This window comes from Callithrix jacchus, chromosome 4, assembly GCF_049354715.1.
Source record: "Callithrix jacchus isolate 240 chromosome 4, calJac240_pri, whole genome shotgun sequence".
NCBI lineage: Eukaryota > Metazoa > Chordata > Mammalia > Primates > Cebidae > Callithrix > Callithrix jacchus.
This window is the reverse complement of record NC_133505.1, coordinates 176228601-176249452: the sequence shown is the minus strand read 5'-3', so window position 1 is coordinate 176249452 and position 20852 is coordinate 176228601. Positions and strand designations below refer to the sequence as shown.

The 20852-nt window shown below is 38.5% G+C and overlaps 1 protein-coding gene across 9 annotated transcripts in view; it reads left to right on the top strand.

The window, feature by feature from the left end:
* Window positions 1–20852, top strand: part of WDR27 (WD repeat domain 27) — a 304525-nt gene that overhangs the window by 111210 nt on the left and 172463 nt on the right. For all 9 annotated transcript variants that reach the window (XM_078370488.1, XM_078370485.1, XM_078370484.1 and 6 more), the window contains exons 22-23: window positions 816–913; window positions 13449–13551. In XM_078370488.1, the coding sequence (XP_078226614.1) occupies window positions 816–913; window positions 13449–13551 (201 nt within the window). The remainder of the gene's footprint in view (window positions 1–815; window positions 914–13448; window positions 13552–20852) is intronic.

Below are 20852 nucleotides of genomic sequence, written 5' to 3'. Positions count from 1 at the left end.
ATCTGCCCACCTCAGCTTCCCAAAGTGTTGGGATTACAGGCGTGAGCCGCTGCACCCGGCCTCGAATTATTATTAATTTGTTATTATTGAACTTAGTAAGCTTTTATTTTCTGTTTGCAAATGAAGGATGACGTCTAGGCACATCCTAAGCATAAATGGTTTGGATATCCTTCATGAAAGTTGTCTTAATATTTTGAATATTTTTGACCTAATAGGATGTAAATCATTATTTATCACAATGTTTTTAGGTAATGTGTTGTGCCAAATGGTTCTGTAGATGGAGTCAGGTCCGCTTAGTTTGGATAGCCGCACAGGGAAAGGGGAGCAAGTCAGAGTTAGGGCCGGGACTTGAGGCCCGGAGGGAGCTCACCTGCCTCACCATCGCAGGACCCTGCTCGGTGTATCTGAAGGGTTGATAATTGGCAGATTAATAAGTCACCTTCACTTTAAGTGCCTTGTTGAGGGGCATGTTTCAGATGATTTACTGAACGTGGCTCATGGTCTTTATTCTAAACATAAATTTTGGCGTGTTATTATCTTGGTCTTTTGGTCTTTGACTATTTTGTACTTCCGTACCTGTCAGTGCCATTACACATAAAGAGAACATACATCAGTAATTCTCTAGGTCAGAATATACCCTCATTAACTATTTTATGTACAAGTTTTTGCTGTCCAATTCTGAAAGTGTTATAAATAAGAAAAAAAAATTGTGTTAATATCTTACTTGAGAATCAGCAATTATGAGGTGTCATTAGCATAATGCTTATTAATTTAACCTTTGAAAATACATCTTGATTTCCCCCTTACAATTATAGGGTTCATCATTTACGACCCAGCAGCCTCAGGCTTATAATCTTTTCCTGACCACGGCCATTGGCGATGGGATGAGACTGTGGGACCTGAGAACCCTGAGGTAAGGCTGTTGTGTGCCCTGCATTGCAGGGGTGGGGAGCTCAAGAGCTGTAAGTGCAGTCGTCTCCCTTTTCTGAATGTGATGAGGTTGTTATTCTGTGCACACTGACTGATCTAAGAGTGGTTTATACACCAAAAGGTAGCTCTGCCTTTGGAATGGTGAAGCACTATTGGTCTCTCTGCTACATGTGGCTTAGAGTAATCCCAGGCCTCTCCTGAGCGTCAGTGATGTTGACGGAGGCATTGGTTGGAAGCTCCTAAACCACAGTTACCCTATGGTGTGATGACTGCTCTCTCTCCCACGCGTGTTCCCATCTCCGTTGGGTGCCACCCACCAGGCGCCGAGCACCCCTGTACGCAGGATCAGCGGTACCTGACGCTACTTTTCCTACCTCTAAGGTCACAGTTGGGAGGGCATTTACTTAGTTATACTATCATTAAGTAAATTACTTCTCATTTCACATCATGCATATTTTAGATGCTTTGGTAGACTTTGAGAATGCCTTTTATAAAAGTTAGAAACCACCTTAGTTTTATCAGGAAAATATTTACAAATCTTTTAGGATAAGAATTCTTAACCTTGTTACTGTCATTGTACCATTGAAAATTTGGCAATAAACACCTCTGGACACTTTTTAAGAAGACTTTTAAATGCATAAAATGAAATATATAGGATTATGAAGGAAACCAGTTATATTGACATATAATTATCGACATATTTAGAAATTCATGATATAACAATATTTGTTGTTTATTGTTTCGTGCAATAATAAAACTTATGGGCAGGTTTATTGACAATCGTGATTTCAAATTAGTGATGCGAATCTGTATGAGCAGTCGGGTTGCACATAATGACATCTTGCCATTGCTGGCCATATCACATTGCTGCTGGCATAAGGTTATGATGGAGCTGAAAAATTCTTTTTGTTTATTATTTGACTTACTACTTTTTATCATGATTTTAGAGTAAATTTCTTCTACTTATAAAAAAGTCAACTGTAAAGCAGCCTCAGGCAGTTCCTGCAGGAGGTGTCCAGAAGAAGCCTTTTTCTTTTTTTTAAAGACAGCATCTTGCTGTGTCATCCAGGCGGAGTGTAGTGGCACGATCTCCGCTCACTGCAACCTCCACTCCCCACCACCCCACCCCTGGGTTCAAGTGATTCTCTTGCCTCAGCCTGCTGAGTAGCTGGGTTTACAGGTGAGCGCCACCATGCCCAGCTAATTTTTTGTTTGTTTGTTTGTTTGTCTGTCACCCAAGCTAGAGTACAATGGTGCAGTCTTGGCTCACTGCAACCTCTGCCTCCAGGGTTCAAGCCATTCTCCTGCTTCAGCCTCCTGAGTAGCTGGGACTACAGACATGTACCACTGTGCCTGGCTAATTTTTGTATTTTTAGTAGAGACAGGTTTTCACCATGTTGCCTAGGTTTGTCTTGAACTCCTGACCTCAAGTGATCCACCTGCCTTGGCCTCCCAAATTGCTGGGATGACAGGTGTGAGCCACCACGCCCAGCCAAGACATTGTTATCACAGGAGATTACGGCTCTGTGTGTGTTCCTGCCCCTGGAGATTTTCCAGTAGGACAAGATGTGGAGGGAAGACGGTGATGTTGACGATCCTGACTCCATGCAGGCTGAGGCCACAGTGTGTGTTTATGTCCTAGTTTTTAACAAAAGGTTTAAAAAGTAAGAAAAAGTTCAAAATAGAAGAAAGCATGTAGAGTGAGAATATAAAGAAATAAAATACTTTTGTACAGCTGTACAATGTATTTGTGTTTTGAGCTAAGTGATATTAGCATAGAGTTTGAAAAAAGTATATAAAGTAACAAAGTTGCAGTAAAGGACTGTGTGTTTTCAAACATAAATTTGGTGTAGCCTGAGTGTCTAGTGTTTATAAAGTCTGCAGCGTGACGGTCATGCCCTGGATCTTCACCTTCACCCACGTCTTGCTCAGTGAGCCGCTCAGGGTAGCTCCAGTCACGGCAAGGCCCTATACAGGTGCACCCTTTTTAATCTGTTATTTATTTATTTTTTATTTCAGTAGCTTTTGTGGTACAAGTGGCTTTTGGTTACGCGAGTGAATTGTAGAGTAGTGTCTAAGTCTATGGTAAGTCTAAGATTTTAGCGCACCTGCCACCTGAGTCCACACATTGTAGCCAGTGTGTCATTTTTCACCCCTCACCCACCTCCCACGCTCCCCTTGTGAGTCTCCTCTGTGTACTCTCAGCTTAGCTCACACTTAGAAGTAAGAACATAAAGTATTAGGTTTTTCCAAACACCGCATGTTCTCACTCATAAGTGGGTGTTGAACAATGAGAACACATGGACGTAGGGAGGGGAACATCACACACTGGGGCTGTCGGGGGCTAGGGGGCTAGGGGAGGTAGCAAGGGGTGGGAGATACGGGAGGGATGGCATTAGGAGAAATTCCTAATGTAGATGATGGGGCAATGGATGCAGCAAACCACCATGGCATGTGTACACCTACGTAACAAACCGGCACATTCTGCCCATGTACCCCAGAACTTAAAGTATATATTTTAGAAAAAGGTATTAGGACTTTCATTTCTGAGTTAATTCACTTAAAATGGTGGCCTCCAGCTTCTCCCAAGTTGCTACAAAATACAATATTTTGTTCTTTTCTGTGGCTGAGTAGTATTTCATGGTGAATATATACCACGGTTTCTTTTTTCTCTCATTGGTTGATATGGTTTGGCCATGTCCTCACCCGAATCTCATCTTGAATCATACGTGTTGGGGGAGGGACAGTGGGAGACAATGAAATCATGGGGGCAGTTCCCCCATGCTGCTGTGGTTGTAGTGAATAAGTCTCGTGAGATCTGATGGTCTTATCAGGGGTTTCTGCTTTTGCACCTTCTCATTATGTCTTCGCCTGCTGCCATCCATGTAAGCCGGCTCTTGCTCTCCTTGCCTTCCACCATGATTGTGAGGCTTCCCCAGCCACATGGAACTATAAGTCCAGTTAAACCTCTTTCTTCTGTAAATTGCCCAGTCTTAGGTGTATCTTTATCAGCAGCACAAAAGCAAACTAATACAGCAAATTGGTACCAGTAGAGTGGGGTGCTGCCGCAAAAATACCCAAAAATGTGGAAGTGACTTTGGAACTGGATAACAGGCAGGGGTTGGAACAGTTTGTAGGGCTCAGAGGACAGGAAAATGTGGGAAGGTTTGGAAGTTTCTAGAGACCTGTTGAATGGCTTTGCCCAAAATGCTGATAGTAATATGGACAATAAGGTTCAAGCTGAGGTGGTCTCAGATGGAGATGAGGAACTTTTTAGGAACTGGAGCAAAGGTCACTTTTGTTATGTTTTAGCAGAGAGACTGGTGGCATTTTTCCCCTGCCCTAGAGATTTGTGGAACTTTGAACTTGAGAGATGTGATTTAGGGTTCTGGTGGAAGAAATTTCTAAGCAGCAAAGCATTCAAGAGGTGATTTGGGTGCTATGAAAAGCATTCAGTTTTAAAAGGGAAACGGAGCATAAACGTTTGGAAAATGTGCAGCCTGACAATGTGATAGAAAAGAAAATCCCATTTTCTGAGGAGAAATTCAAGCTGGCTGCAGAAATTTGTTTAAGTAATGAGGAGCCAAATGGTAATTGCCAAGACAATGGGGAAAATGTCTTTAGCACACGTCAGAGGTCTTCACTGCAGCCCCTCCCATCACAGGCCCAGAGACCTAGGAGGAAAATGTGGTTTCATGGGTTGGGCCCGGGGTCCCTGTGCTATGTGCAGCCTAGGGACTTGGTGGCCTGCATCCCAGCTGCTCCAGCCATAGCTGAAAGGGGCCAATGTAGAGCTCATGCCATGGCTTCAGATGGTGCAAGCCTCAAGCCTTGGTAGCTTCCACATGATGCTGAGCCTGCAGATGCACAGAAGTCAAGAACTGAAGTTTGGGAACTTCCGTCTAGATTTCAGAAGATGTATGGGAACACCTGGATGCCAAGGCAGAAGTTTTTGCAGGGGCAAGGCCCCCTTGGAGAACCTCTGCTAGGGCAGTGCAGAAGGGAAATGTGGGGTCAGAGTTCCTACTGGGGGCACTGCCTATTGGAGTTGAGAAGAGAGCCTCCACCCTCTAGACCCCAGAATGGTAAATCCACCTACAGCTTGCACTGTGAGCCCAGAAAAGCTGCAGACAACACCAGCCTGTGAAAGCAGCCAGGAGGTAGGCTGTATCCTGCAAAGCCACAGGGACAGAGCTGCCGGTGACCATGGGAACCCACCTCTTGCATCAGTGTGACCTGGATATGAGACTTGGTGTCAAGGGAGATCGTTTTGGAGCTTTAAGATTTGAACACCACATTGGATTTCAGACTTGCATGGGGCCTGTAGCCCCTTTGTTTTGGCCAATGCTTCCTGTTTGGGATGGCTCTATTTACCCAATACCTGTACCCCATTGTATCTAGGAAGTAACTAGCTTGCTTTTGATGATTGTGAGCCTTCTCCAGCCACATGAAACTGTAAGGCTTATAGGCTGAAGGGACTTGGCTTGTCTCAGATGAGACACTGGGCTGTGGACGTTTGGGTTAATGCTGAAATGACTTAAGACTTTGGGGGACTGTTGGGAAGGTGTGGTTAGTTTTGAAACGTGAGGACATGAGATTTAGAGGGGCCAGGATTGGAATGATATGGTTTCACTCTGCGTCCCCACCCAAATCTAATCTTGAATTGTACTCCCGTAATTCCCACATATTGTGCGAGGGGCCTGGTGGGAGATAATTGAATCATGTGGGCAGTTTTCCCCATACTGATCTCATGATAGTCAATAAGTCTCATGAGATATGATGGTTTTACCAGGGGTTTCTGCTTTTGTGCCTTCCTCATTCTGTCTTTGCCTGCTGCCATCCATGTAAGACATGACTTGCCCCTCCTTGCCTTCAGCCATGATTGTGAGGCTTTCCCAGCCACGTGGAACTATAAGTCCAATTAAACCTGTTTCTTTTGTAAATTGCCCATTCTAGGGGATGGGTCTTTATTAGCAGCATGAAAATGGACTAATACATTGGTTGATGGTGACCTAGGTTGCTTTCATATCTTTGCAATTGTGAACTGTACTGTAATAAACATGCACACACAATATCTTTTTGATATAATGACTTATTTTCCTTTGGGTAGATACCCAGTAGTGAAATTACTGGATTGTATGCTAGATATGCTTTTATCTATTTTTAGTTCCATGGAAAACAGTATGGAGATATCATTTTAATCTTTTATATCATATTTTTACTGTGCCTTTTCTTTGCTTAGATATTCAAATACATACCATTGTGTTACAGTTGCTTAGTACGGTTACAAGTTATACATGTTTGTAGCCTAGAAGCAATAGGCTACGCTACACAGCTTAGGTGCGTAGTATGCTACATCATCTAGGTATGTGTAATTATACTCCATGATGTTCACACAGGGACAAAATCGCCTAATGACATAGTTCTCAGAATGTATCCCTGCCATTAAGTGATGCATAACTCTTGACACATTCTTAGTGCTTAGCAAACAGCCAATTGCTTATTTATGTATTATTTTATTTTTATACATTTAGGAGGTACAAGTATAATTTTGTTACATGGTCAGATTTGTGGTGGTGAAGTCAGGGCTTTTAAGGTATCCATCACCCAAATGATGTGCACTGTACCCATTAAGTAGTTTTTTTCCTCCATCCCCCTCCCACCCTCTACCATTCTGAGTCTCCAGTGCCTATTGTTCCATATTCTGTGTTCATGTGTGTACATTATTTAGCTCCCACACATAAGTGGGAACATGTGTTATTTGTTGTTCTCTTTATGAGTTGTTTCACTTAGGATAACGCCCTCTACTTCCATCAGTGTGCTGCAAAAGACGTGATTTCGCTTTTTTCATGACTGAATATTACATAATATGTGTGTGTGTGTCTGTACACACACACAAATACACTACATTTTCTTTACTCAGTCATGTGTTAATGAGCACTTAGATTGATTCCATGTCTTTGGTATTGTACATAGTACTGCAATAAACATATGAGTGCATTGTCTTTTTGAAATAATGATTTCTTTTTCTTCAGGTAGATACCCAGTGGTGGGCTTTCTGGAATGATGGGTAGTATATGTTTAGTTCTTTGAGAGATCTTCACACTGTTTTGCATAGAAGTTGTACTAATTTACATTTCCGTCAACACTGGATAAACTTTCCCTTTTCTCTGCATCCTTGCAAGCATCTGTTACTTTTTGTCTTTTCAGTAATAGGCATTCTGACTGGTGTAAGATGAAATCTCATTGTGGTTTGAATTTGCATTTCTCTGATGATTAGTGATGTTGAGGATTTTTTTCATATGCTTGCTGGCCATTTGTATATCCTCTTTAAAAACGCTTTTACACTGTTGGTGGGAATGTCAATTAGTTCAACCCTTGTGGAAGACAATGTGGCAATTCCTCAAAGACCTAGAACCAGAAATATCATTTGATCCAGCAATCCTAATACTAGGTATGTACCCAAAGGAATATAAATTATTCTACCTTAAAGATATATGTGTGCGTATGTTCATTGCAGTGCTATTCATGATAGCAAACACATGGAATCAACCCAGATGCCCATCAATTATAGACTGGATAAAGAAAATGTGATATGTATACTCCATAGAATACTATGCAGCCATCAAAAGGAATGAGATCATGTCCTTTACAGGAATATGGTTGGGGCTGGAAGCCATTATCCTCAGCAAACAGATGCAGGAATGGAAAACCAGCCACCGCATGTGCCCACTTATAAGTGGGAGCTGAACAATGAGAACACAAAGACCCAGGGAGGAGAACAACACACACTGGGGCCTGTCAGTGGGGCAGGGAGAGGAAGAGCATCAGGTTAAATAGCTGATGCTTGTGGGGCTTAATACCTAGGTGATGGGTTGATCTGTACAGCAAACCACCAGGGCACATACTTACCTATATAACAAACTGCACATCCTGCACATGTATCCTGGGACTTAAAGTCAAAATATCTATTCATGCCCTTTGCCCACTTTTTAATGGAATTATTTGTGGTATTTTTTGTTGAGTCCTTTGAGTTCCTTGTAAATTTTGGATATTAGTCCCCTGTAAAATGAATAGTTTGCAAATGTTTTCCCCTGTTCTGCAGGTTTTCCATTAACTCTGTTGATTATTTCTTTTGCTGTGCAGAATACTTGTAGTTTAATGAAGTGTCACATTTGTCTATTTTTGTTATGCCTAGGCCAATGTCTGGAAGAGTTTTTATTTTTTAGATTTTCTTCTAGTATTTTTATAGTTTCAGGTTTTACACTTAAGTCTTTAATCCATCTTGAGTTTATTTTTGTATATGGAGAGATAAGAGGGATCCAATTTCATTTCTTTGCATATAGCCATCCAGTTAGTCACACTATTTATTAAAAAGGGTGTCCTTTCCCCATTGTTGATTTTGTCAACTGTCAAATATTAGTTGAATGTAAATATGTAGCCTTATTTCTGAGTTCTAGATTCTGTTCCATTGGTCTATATATCTGTTTTTATACCAGTACCATATTATTTTGGTTACTGTAATTTTGTAGTATAATTTGAAGTCAGGGAATGTGATGCCTCCAGCTTTGTTCTTTTTATCTAAGATTACTTTGGCCATTTGGGGTCATTTTAGGTTCCTTATGAAGTTTAGGTTTTTTTTTTTTAATTTTGTGAAAAATGACATTGGTATTTTGATAGGCATTGCATTGTATCTATAGGTTGCTTTGGGCAGTATGGTCATTTTAATGATATTAATTCTTCTGATCCATGAGCATGGGAACTTTTTCTATTTGTTTGTGTTATCTGCAGTTTCTTTCATTGATGTTTCATAGTATTCCCGGTAGAGATATTTTACCTCCTTGGTTAATTATATTTCTAGGTATTTCATTGTTTTTGTAGCTATTGTAGATAGGACTAATGTCTGATTCTCACCTAATCATTATTGATGTATAGAAATGCTACTGCTTTTTACACATTGATTTTGTGTTCTGAAAGTATACTGAATTTATTTATCAAATCTAATAGTGTTTTTTGGTGGAGTCTTTAGGTTTTTCTAGATATAAGATTTTATTATCAGTGAATAGGAATAATTTGATACCGTCTTTACCAATTTGGTTGCTTCTTTATAACAAACAAAAAAAGAAACCAGTTTTTTTTTTTGCCTAATTGCTCTGGTTAGGACTTCTGGAGATAGTGGGCATCCTTCTCTTGTTCCAGTTCTTAGAGGAAAGACTTTCAACTGTTCCCCATTCAGTATAACCTTGGCTGTTGGATTGTTGTATTATGGCTTTATTATTTTTATGTATGTTTCTTCAATACTTACTTTTAATTGAAGATTTTTATCATGAAGAGATGCTGAATTTTATCAAGTGCTTTTTTTCTGCATCTACTGAGATTATCATATGTTTTTTGTTCATGATTCAGTTTATGTGATGTATCACATTTATTGATTTTTATATGTTGAACCATCCTTGCATCCCTGGTATAAAACCCACTTGGTCATAGTGTATTATTTTCTTGATGTGCTATTGGATTCTGTTTGCTAGTATTTTATTGAAAATTGTTTTTATGTTCATCAGGGATCTTGGTCTGTAGTTTTCTTTCTTTGTTTTTTCTGGTTTTAGTATCTGAATGATATTGACCTTATAGAATGAATTAGGGAGAATTCCCTTTTTCTTGATGTTTCGGAACAATTTCAAGATTGATATTAGTTCTTTTTTATATGTTTGGTGGAATTTGTCTATGAATTCATCTGGTTGTGGGCTTTTCTTTGTTGGAACACTTTTTTTTTTCTGATTCAGTCTTTCTATTCATTATTGGTGTGTTCAGGTTTTCTATTTCTACCTGGTTCAATACTGGGGAGTTGTGTGTTTCGAAGAACTTACCCATTTCCTCTAGATTTTTTATTTTGTGAGTGTGTAGTTTTTTCGTAGTAGTCTCTGATGACATTTTGCATTCCTGTGGTTGTAATCCCCTTTTTTTTCACTTCTAATTTTGTTTATTTAGAGCCCATGTTTTCGTGGTTAGTCAATGAGTGGTTTATCAATTTTGTTTGTCTCCTCAAATAACCAACTTTTCCTTTTGTTGGTCCTTTAAGTTGTTTTGTTGGTCTCTATTTTATTTAGTTCTGCTTTGTTCTTTCTTTTCAATTTCTTTTCTGTTGCTAACTTTGGGTTTGGCTTTGTCATGCTTTTCCTGTTCCTTGCGGTATGACATTAGGTTGTTAATTTGTGACCTTTCTGGTTATATATATATACATATATATATATATGGCGTTTAATGGCGTAAAGTTCCCTCTTTAACGCTACTTTTACTGTATCCCACAGGCTTCACTGTGTTGTGTTATCACCCTCATTTATTTCAAATATTTTAAAATTTCTCTTGAACCCAGTCCAATTACACTTCTAGAGCACTTATTAATGTACCAATTGCTGTAAGAAGAAATTTACTTTGTGAACTTATTTAAGCCCATTTCAGGAATGGGGAAAATGCAGCACAGAGGTGAGCAACTCACCAGAGTTGCTCATTTGGTGAGAAGGGGCTGAGCTAGGGTCGGGGTTGAGCCCGGCTCTGGGTCACCTGGTCTTGGCCATTGCTTTCTATGGCCTCTTTGCTGAGCTCATTGGACAAGAAACACATGATTGTGAGGGAAATGTTCATGGTGTATTTTGGGGTAGACATAGCAGGATATGCACCTCTACTTTGTTAAAAGAAAAAAGCCCTTTGCATATGCAGAGAAAATGTGTAGTACATGTGCCACATTACTTTCCATGGTTGTCATTGAATGGAAGGATTATGAGTGCTTTGACGATTTTTTTCTTTGTGGTTTTTCTTTTGTGTGTGTGTTTTTATTTTTTTAATTTTAAGATGGGGGTTTCATTGTGTTGGTCCGGCTGGTCTTGAAATCATTTTTTTTAATTGCATTTTAGGTTTTGAGGTACATGTGAAGAACATGCAAGATTGTTGCATAGGTACACATGTGGCAGTGTGATTTGCTGCCTTCCTCCCCTTCACCTATATCTGGCATTTCTCCCCATGCTCTCTCTCCCCGACTCCCCACCCCCTGCTGTCCCTCCCCTATTCCCTGCAACGGACCCCAGTGTGTAGTACTGCCCTCCCTGTGTCCATGTGTTCTCATTGTTCAACACCCCAATAGTAAAAGAAGAATGTGAAAATTTAAAAAATAATGTAAAAGAAAGAAAGAAATATATGACAAGTGTTTATGACATTTTTGCAAAGATTTCATTTTTTTCTCAGTAGTACAGTATAGTTCGGGTTATTTTTCTACTGCCCTATATTACCATCTACAGATTTTTCTAGACAGAATTATCTTGGCCATTGTGACAGTGCACTCCAGCCTGGGTGACATAGCAAGACTCCATCTCGAAAAAAAAAAGAATTATCTTGACTGGGTACAGTGGCTCACGCCTGTAATCCCAGCACTTTGGGAGGCCAAGGCAGGTGGATAATCTGAAGTCAGGAGTTTGAGACCAGCCTGGCCAACATGATGAGACCCCGTCTCTAGTACAAATACAAAAATTTGCTGGGCGTGGTAATCCCAGCTGCTCTGGAGGCCGAGGCAGGAGAGTCACTTGAACCCAGGAGGCGGAGGTTGCAGTGAGCTGGGATCACGCCACTGTACTCCAGCCTGGGTGACAGAATGAGACTCCATCTCAAAAATAAAAAAAATCTTTGTAGAATTTATACTACATAGGACATAATGGGTAGTCAACAAATAAAATACTGAACTTGACACACAAATTAAGATATTACATGGACATGGCATTTTTAATCACAACTGTGTAGAACCATTTCACACTTAAAAAGCTTTGTTGTTCAAACAAGTGTTTTCAGGCATTAGCTGCATTCGGTATGATTCTAGATGATAGGTGTGGTTGTGGGAATGTGTTTTCAGCTGAACTGCTGCCCACGTGGAGCCAGAGCAGTCCTGTTCAGAGATGGTTCTTTGGTTGTACAGCTCCATTGCTGTGGCATGTAATGAAGTGGACACTGCTCTACTGCACGGGGTCTCTTCATTGAAATTTGGACAGTGAATATTTAAGGATTTCTACTTGCAATCCTCAGAGGATTTCGACAGAAGTGTTTTAAGATCCAGAAGACAGGGTGAGCCTCTACTGTAACATCTGGAACTACAGATATCATATGGAAAACAAGTTAATAAAAAATAGCTAAGCTATCTTAATTGATTTTCCTAAGATTGTTTTGAAAATATAAATCATTCCTATAAATATAAAGTGTTCAATCAGTGTATTCCTTGTCGGTGGTCAACAGAAATTGCTTTTTTAAGGGAATAAAAATATATTTATTCTAAAAAATGAAATTGTTATGAAATTGCCTATGTAGGACTAATTGATTACTGTTTCTGCCAGTGTTATTTTATTTTACAGCCAATTTTATGTCAGTAAAAGTCATTACTAGATATGTAAAGGTTACATAACTTTATGTGAACCGGCTTCCAGCATTCCAAAGTTAGATAGTTTAGGCAGTTACATTGTTACCAACAGTCATATGCTTTATTTACAGATCATCATGTATATTCTGCTAACTTTATGTATTTATATGAAATGTAAATTATTTTATATACAAATAAAATCCTTTTTAAGCAAAAAGTATATATTTCCTGATAATTATGGTCACTACATATATAATATAATGATCACTGCATAGATAATATATATAACAACATCACAAGCTGATACGGATTTTTATGTCATGTGCATGCACATATACCGATTCACAGGGATACAATTAGCAGAGTGTCTTCGCGCTCTTTCATCACTTTAATCAAATACAAAAGCGCATCCTTTGTGTTTTGTGTTTCTATTTTGTATTTGCATTGGTATTGTATTATATTTGTGTTGTATTGTATTTGTATTGTGTATAGTCACCTGTGTGCTGTGTGACTTTGCCACCACTCAGGGCACCTTGAGCAGGGACCCTGCAGGGCATCTTTGTGGTCCCCAGCCCTGTGCTGGTCAAGGCTTATGGAGGCTTCTTATGAAGGCTCTGGTCATCCCCAAAATGTGTTGGAGATTTTCTCCATAATTAATAGGAATTCCTTGACTTTTTTTTACAGTAAACAAATTTCATATGCTACTTTTTAAATAGTTGTGAAACTTAACCACCCTTGATAGAATGTTTCACCTCCCAAAAGTCTTGGAATAATTTATCTAAATAATTTACTATTTTAGAAGATTTGTTAGGTTTGTTCTGATATTTAAAAAATTTCCAGAATATGATTACATTTAATATTTATCATATATAAAAGTTTATTTACTATTAGTTTTGTCATCTTTGGGATTTGTGATTTTGAATGGTGTTTGAATTATTTTTAAATATCCCATTTTTAAATGGAAGAGACCCATTAACCATTTAATAATTCTCACATATAAAATATTCTTTCATTATTCATTTTTGCCTGTTTGTGAAGAAAAGCAACAAGTTGTTTTCTCTCCTTTAATTTGTATTAAAATTTAAAATTTATTTTTCTCTTGGTGTTTCTTTCCTCCCCATAGGTGTGAGCGCCACTTCGAAGGGCACCCAAACCGTAGCTATCCATGTGGAATCGCTTTCAGTCCTTGTGGACGATTCGTGGCTTGTGGGGCTGAGGACAGACACGTATGTACGATTTGAGAGTCTATAAATGCAGAGATTCTAGACTTTGTTAATGTCCAGACTGTTTAATGTTGTTACATATTAGGATAGAAGCCTACTTGAAGCTTGGCCGTTGGTCAGTGTTTTAAGACTTATACATAATAGCATTTTAATAATGTGTAAGATATGAAAGATGTTTTTATTGAAGCATGATAAATAGGAATCACTCATGAATCCATTATTAATGATTTCACAGATACCTGTTGAGTGCCTACTGTTTGAGAGACATTGTGCTACACGTTGTATTTTCTTTTTATTAAAAGATGATGATATTAATTAGTAAAGCACCAGATCCTGTGTATTCAATGGTGTGATCTTTTCCTAAGTTAGATCCTTAGGAAACAATGTGCTTATATTAATGAAATTGCCCCCCACCTTCCTCTCACATTACACATTATGTGCATATGCCTCATAGTGGATTTGGGACAGGTACTAATACACATCCATTTGTTCATAATACATTTTAATAAAAGGCCTATATTAACTTCCTGGGGATGCCACAAACTACCACAAACTTGGAAGCTTAACCCTTTTCCCGTTTGCCCCAAGAGTACTCACTGGCAGCCTTGCAGCTGCAGAATTCACCCGAAAATCATGTCGCCACAAAATACCTTGCTTTTTTTATTATTTTCTAAAAACATGTGTTCCCTCCAAATTCCCATGTGGAAACCTTCATCCCAGGATGATGGTATTAGAGGAGATGAGGTCTTTGGGAGGTGATTAGATCTTGAGAGTGGACCCCACATGAATGGAATTAGTCCCTTATAAAAGAGCCTCCAGAGAGCTCCCTCATCTCTTCTACCAGCTGAGTACACAGGGAGAACGCGCTGTCTGTGAACCAGAGATTCCATCTTCGCCAAACACCAAATTGACTGGCACCTTGACCTTGGACTTCCCAGCTTTCAGAAATGAATGCGTGTTATTTATAAGCTACTGAGCTTATGGTATTTTGCTATGGCAGCCTGAGTGGATAAAAATAACATATGAGGACATTCCAAAAATTAAAGGGAATCATAAAGTTTATTTGGAAAAATTTACAGTTGATCTGAGAGACAGTTTTATTTTCTAAACATTTTCTTCTTATTCAATTTAACTGGCAAGAATTAAATTTAAGAACATTGAAACATTTTCTTATGGAAAACAGGAAACGTTATTCTAAAATTTTGCTAGTTCACGATTAGGTAAACATGCCGCTCTGCCATCTTCAGCATCTGCTGTGATTGATACTGGTGCCCCTCTCTGAACACAGTGGCGTTATTATTTGAAAAATACGTAGAAATGGACACCTGTGTTTTTGTTTTTCAAAGAAAACAATGTGTTATAGAGCATAGCTACCGTGCAGCCAGTAAGTTATTTCAGAATTTATTAAAGCAATTCTAAAGGTTAAAATAAGCAGCTTTTATTTATTTATTTATTGCGTTTTAGGTTTTGGGGTACATGTGCAGAGGATGCAATACAGTTGCATAGGTACACACATGGCAGGGTGTTCTGTTTGCTTTCTCCCCTTCACCCACATTTGGCGTTTCTCCCCAGGCTATCCCTCCCCACCTCCCCCTCCCACTGGCCCTCCCCTTTTCCCCCCAATAGACCCTAGTGTTTAGTACTCCCCTTTCTGTGTCCATGTGTTCTCATTTTTCATCACCCGCCTATGAGTGAGAATATGCGGTGTTTCATTTTCTGTTCTTGTGTCTGTTTGCTGAGAATGATGTTCTCCAGATTCATCCATGTCCCTACAAACGACACGAACTCATCATTTCTGATTGCAATAAGCAGCTTTTATTTAACAGTATTGCCAGTTTGCCACCATTTGGATACACATCACAATAAGTGACTTTTTCACAATTTTGAGCATCCGTCCCCCCAGCCCCCATCACCACCAACCACAAAATAATGGAATTTTTGTTTTTTCCCCTAATTTGTTTCTCTGTATCCAGTCATGTACCCAAGATTTCTACCAATTCGAATCTACTCATCAAATCTACTTCTCTTTTGGAACCTTCTATTGCCTATGATATCTTCCTGGCTTTCATTTGTACCGAAGACTTAGCACTCCCTGTATGTTGCCCAGGAAATTAATGAGATTTCTTAAGTATGCATGATTCCTTTAGGAGCTAAATGTAAGTGAACTGTGTACGTTGAATTTTCTTAAAATTTTTTGGCCACCATTTTTTACATTCAACATATATGTGAGTACAATTCTTAATATAGGTAGGTCACTGTAATAGGTAGCACACTAGGGGCATATTTCTTCATTTGGTGTGAATTTCGGTTTCTCATTAGAAACAAATGCAGCCAGAAAATGGCGAAACAGCATTTTTAAAGTGCTATAAGAACTGTCAAGTCAGAATTCCATGCACATAAAATATACTTTAGGAACGAAGGCAAAATCATCTATGATGAAAGAACACTACGAGAATTCATAGCTGGCACAGCTCACTCATTCGGCTCAGGCTGCCATAACAAAATTCCAGATACTGGGTGGCCTAAACAACAGGAGTTATTTCTCAAGTCTCTGGAGGCTGCAAGTCCTAGATGAAGGTGCCTGCCCGTTCCTGGTGTGGGCTCTCCTCCTGGCTTGCAGGTGGCTATCTTCTCCTGTGTCCTTACCTGTCCTCTTCTTATAAGGGCTCTAATCCCATCCTGGAGACCACTCTATCATGCCCCCATCTAAATCTAACCACCTTTCAAAAGCCACACCTCCAAATGGGATCATTTGCCTCCTGGGTTCGAGTGATTCACTTGCCTCAGCCTCCCAAGTAGCTGGGACTGCAGACGTGTGCCAGGGTTTTAACAAATACACTTGGGGGTATCTTTAGTCCATAGCACTTACGCAATACATTTTTCTGATAATTTAAAAAAATTAAACGAACTAAAATTTGTGTATTTTAATGGATTTTATCTGTTCTGAAGTGTACTTAGATATTAATAGTCACTCTAGCTTTTATTTAATTAGTGTTTATGTGTTATATCTTCCTCTAAACTTTGATTTATCCATGTCATGACATTTAACTTTGCTTTTCTTAATAGAAAGCCTAAGCTGAGTCTTATTTTTTAATTAATATGACAAACTCTCTTTAATTGGTATGTTTAGTCCTTTTATATTTAATGTAATTATCAGTACATTTGAATATAGCCTACTATTTTTTTTTGTTTGCTTCCTCTTTCACTTTTCCTGTCCCCTTTTAGATTATTTTAATACTTTTTGAATTCTCTTTTAATTTATCTTTGTTTTGTTTTGAGATGAAGTCTCCCCCTGTCGCCTAGGCCAGAGTGCAGTGGCACGATCTCGGCTCACTGCAACCTATGCCTCCTGGGTTCGAGTGATTCACTTGCCTCAGCCTCCCAAGTAGCTGGGACTGCAGACGTGTGCCATCACGCCAGTGCTAATTTTTGTATTTTTAGTAGAGACATGGTTTCACCATGTTGGCCAGGTTGGTCTCGAACTCCTGACCTCAAGCCTTCTGCCTTCCTCGGCCTCCCAAAGTGCTGGGATTATAGGTGTGAGGTACCATGCCTGGCCTAATTTATGTATTGAAACTGTATCTCTTTGTACAGTGCTGTGTACATGTATGTGTGGTGGTTCTGGAAGTTACAACATATATGCCTAATATCTTGTTAGTCTTCTTAGAGATGATTCTTCATTTCCAGTGAAGTTGAAGACCTTATCACCAAATTGGTCCCTGTAGCCTTCCCATTCTGTATTATAGCTGTCATAGATACTACATCTGCATGTGTTCAGAACTCCATCACAAAATGTTATACTTTTTAATATTTCAATAAGTATACATATCTTAAAGGACTTTAGAGGAAAATAATAGTGTAATATATTTATTTAGACACTTACCAATTTCTGCTTTCTTCTTCATTCCTTAAGTTTCAAGTTTCTATTTAACATTAGTATAATTGTTCTTTTTTTTCTGGCCTGGAGAATTTTTTTAGCATTTGATTTTATGCATTTCTACTGGCTATGAATTCTCTTAGTTTTCTTTCATTGTAGATTATCTTTATTTTGCTTTCGTTGCTAAAACATGTTTTCACTGTGTGTGGAACTCTGACTTGACAGTTCTCACGTCACTTTAAACATGTGATGTCACTGGTTTCTGGCTGTACTTGTTTTTAATGAGAAATCTGAAGTCATTGCATTCGCTGTTGAAATAGGCAGGTGTAAAGTTGGGAATGTAAATACAAACTCTACAGATAAAGGCGAATGATCAGGATAGAGATGATAACTGAAGTGTTAGTAATGAATAAGATGCCCGTGAAGAGTGGGTACAATGAGTAAACCAGAAGGTCTTGAGAAGAATTCTGGAGAACCTCAGCAGTTGAAGCTGGAGGGGAGAAACAGAAGGAAAGGATTCGAGGTACAGGAGGAAAATGGAAGTGGGAGTTCCCGTGAGGGCCAAGGAAAGCCGCAGCTCAGTGAAGGGGAAAGATTCAGCAGGCTGTGGCAGAGCAAAGGGTGGAATCATCAGTGATGAACGGAGGCCGCAGAAGATGAACAGGTGGCTGAGGACTGAAGAGTTTGAGAAAATGAAATGAGGATGGCACTGAGTGTTCCTTACAGATGGTACATTTCAAGTAGAATCATTAATAAATTATTTATTTTGCAAGGATAAAAATTCCATTTTTATCATTAACAATATTATATGTCTATTTTAGTAAAAATTTTTTTATCAGGATATCTTCTTATGTGGACTCAGTAGATATCAATACTTGCTTTTCCTCTCATTCCCAAATAAGGCAAAGGTAACATTAATTTACCTGTACATTTCAAGTAGGCTTCTTAAATAATGTCACACACCTTCTAGATTCCCTTGGACATTTCATTTGAGACCTTTTAGTGTTGATCAATTAGAGTAAAAGAATACATCACAGAAATGTGTATTTGCTTAATTAATACTGAATATAGTTGCTTCCTAACGGGTATGAAGGATCAGATAAAGACCACTGGAAGAAACGAATGTATTTCAAATGAAGACAACTATTTTTGGAAATGAGTGCTACACTGAGGTTTAAGTCCAGAATTATTTACCTGTTCATTATGTGTCCTCTGCATAGACAGCACACATCTTTGTTACTTTAAATTCTGCAGGAAAAAAACATTCGAAAAAACAATGACAGAAAATTCTCAAGTAAAAGATATACAATTTCAGGGTCAGAGCTTTCAGTGAATCCCAAACATGATCAATTAAAATAACATTGTTCATTATAGTTTCTCTTACCCTTAAAATGGACTCGGCCTTTGAAATTCTCCAACTCTATATTCTGCTGCTTTGAAACATCTCCTCCTATTTCTCATAATTTAATTAGTCCAGACTTGCATGATCTCTTGCCTGATAAATATTAACTGGTCTCTATTATTAACTTCTCTTTTTCTATACTGTTTCCAGAATTATCTTCTTCATATTCAGGCGTAGCACTGGCTATGATGGAGTAGCTTGGAACTGACTAGAGGCCTATCAGAACTACTACACAAAACTAGGCTTAACCAGGGTGTGAGATGCAAGGGGGCGGCTGACATTTTGCAGCTACTTTTTCTCTGAAAGAGTTTGCCCATAAGGAGAAGAGACCTATGTTTCAGGCAAAGGCCATACAGAGGGATGCAGCTCTCTCTCTTTCTCTCTCCCTGGGTGTGTATGAAGGGTAAGAGGTGAAGTTGTGTATAAAAATTAGCAGAATTTTTTTGATATTGCAGGGATATAGAGATAAAAACTTAAAAACTTTAGGGCCATGGAAGGTCAAGTGCCATGCCTGACACTACCAGTATTCCTGTCAACATATTTTATTGAATTCTGGAGCTAAGGAGAGCAAGAAACTGATAAGCTCAGCAGAAAACCTTTAGAAGCAGAGTGGGGGTTTTTAAACAATATTTCAGGGCTAAGGATATGAATATTAGATGTCAGTACCTGCTAGTGGGGTGGGAGTTCCCAGTGGACACCTTAGCTTACCCACGGATAAACCAGGAGTTGATGGAATCTCACCCAAGCTGCAATCCAGACTTGAGTCTGCTCAACTCTGTTTATAGTAAGGAAGTCTCCTGTTCCATCTGCCCACCTTTCTGGGGTACAGTAACGTAATTTTGAGCTTTGGGAGTTTTTTTTAATACATAGTATTCAGCTTTCAGTCAAAAATTATAAATATGTCAAGAGATAGAGCAAAACAATGAGAAAAAAATAGAAACAATACTATGGGTGACCCAGATATTGGACTTAGCAGATAAGAATTTAAAAATAACCATAATTAATATACTCAAGGAAATAGAGTACAAGTCAGAGACCATAGATATAAGGATGGAGAATTTTATCACATAATTTTCTAGAACTGAAAGACATAGCATTTTAAATTAAAACTGTAAAGACAGAAATGTTGAAAGTAGGAGGATGGGAAATGAAGCTCATATGATACTTTAGTGTAAAGTAGATTTTGGGTCTTAATGCATTACTGGAAATAATGAGGGACATTTAATAATGACAAAAATGCCAATCTGTGTAGAAAATGTCATAAACATGTATGCACCCAATAACATAGTTTCAAAATATATAAAGCAAAAGTGATATAACCCTAAGAAGAAAAAGAAGTATCCTCAATCATCATGGAAGACTTTAACAAACTTCTGTTAATGACTAGAAAGAAAACAGATTATTGATGATCCTGACACTTTTTTTATGTAAATACTATTACACTCTTCTTTGTAAATACTATGTGTTTACAATATTCTTCCAGTTCTCTATGTAGAACCAATATCTTATGTGTGGCTTAAAAGGACTTTTACAACATGCCTCCAAATTGCCTATCTACCTTCTCTCTCTATTTTTTTCTATATATTCTACTTCTATGTCATACAACTTCTGAGTATCACAGTCCTTTTCATAATACCAAAAAAAAAAAAAAATGAGGATGAACCAATATTCTCACAGACAGCAAGACTACACCAGAAAAATGTGTCTTCTAAAGAGGTGAAAACTAATGATATATTTGCAAATTAGCTTTAAAAAGTTAAGAAAGCACATAAAACATGAGAAATTGCTAGACAACAGGAATATATGAAGTTAGAACTGATGAAAGTTAGGAAAGCATTAGAAAAAAAAAATTCAGAAATAAAGAATAAATGCAAAGGAATACAATAGAAGGCAAATCCTCCAGAGAGCACAATAGGGAAAAAGGATTTCAATGAGCAAAGCAAATAAAGGGAATGATAAAAGAAGTTCAGGATGAAAGGGTAAATATGGAAGTTTGGCAAAAGAAGTCAACCTGCATATAAATGA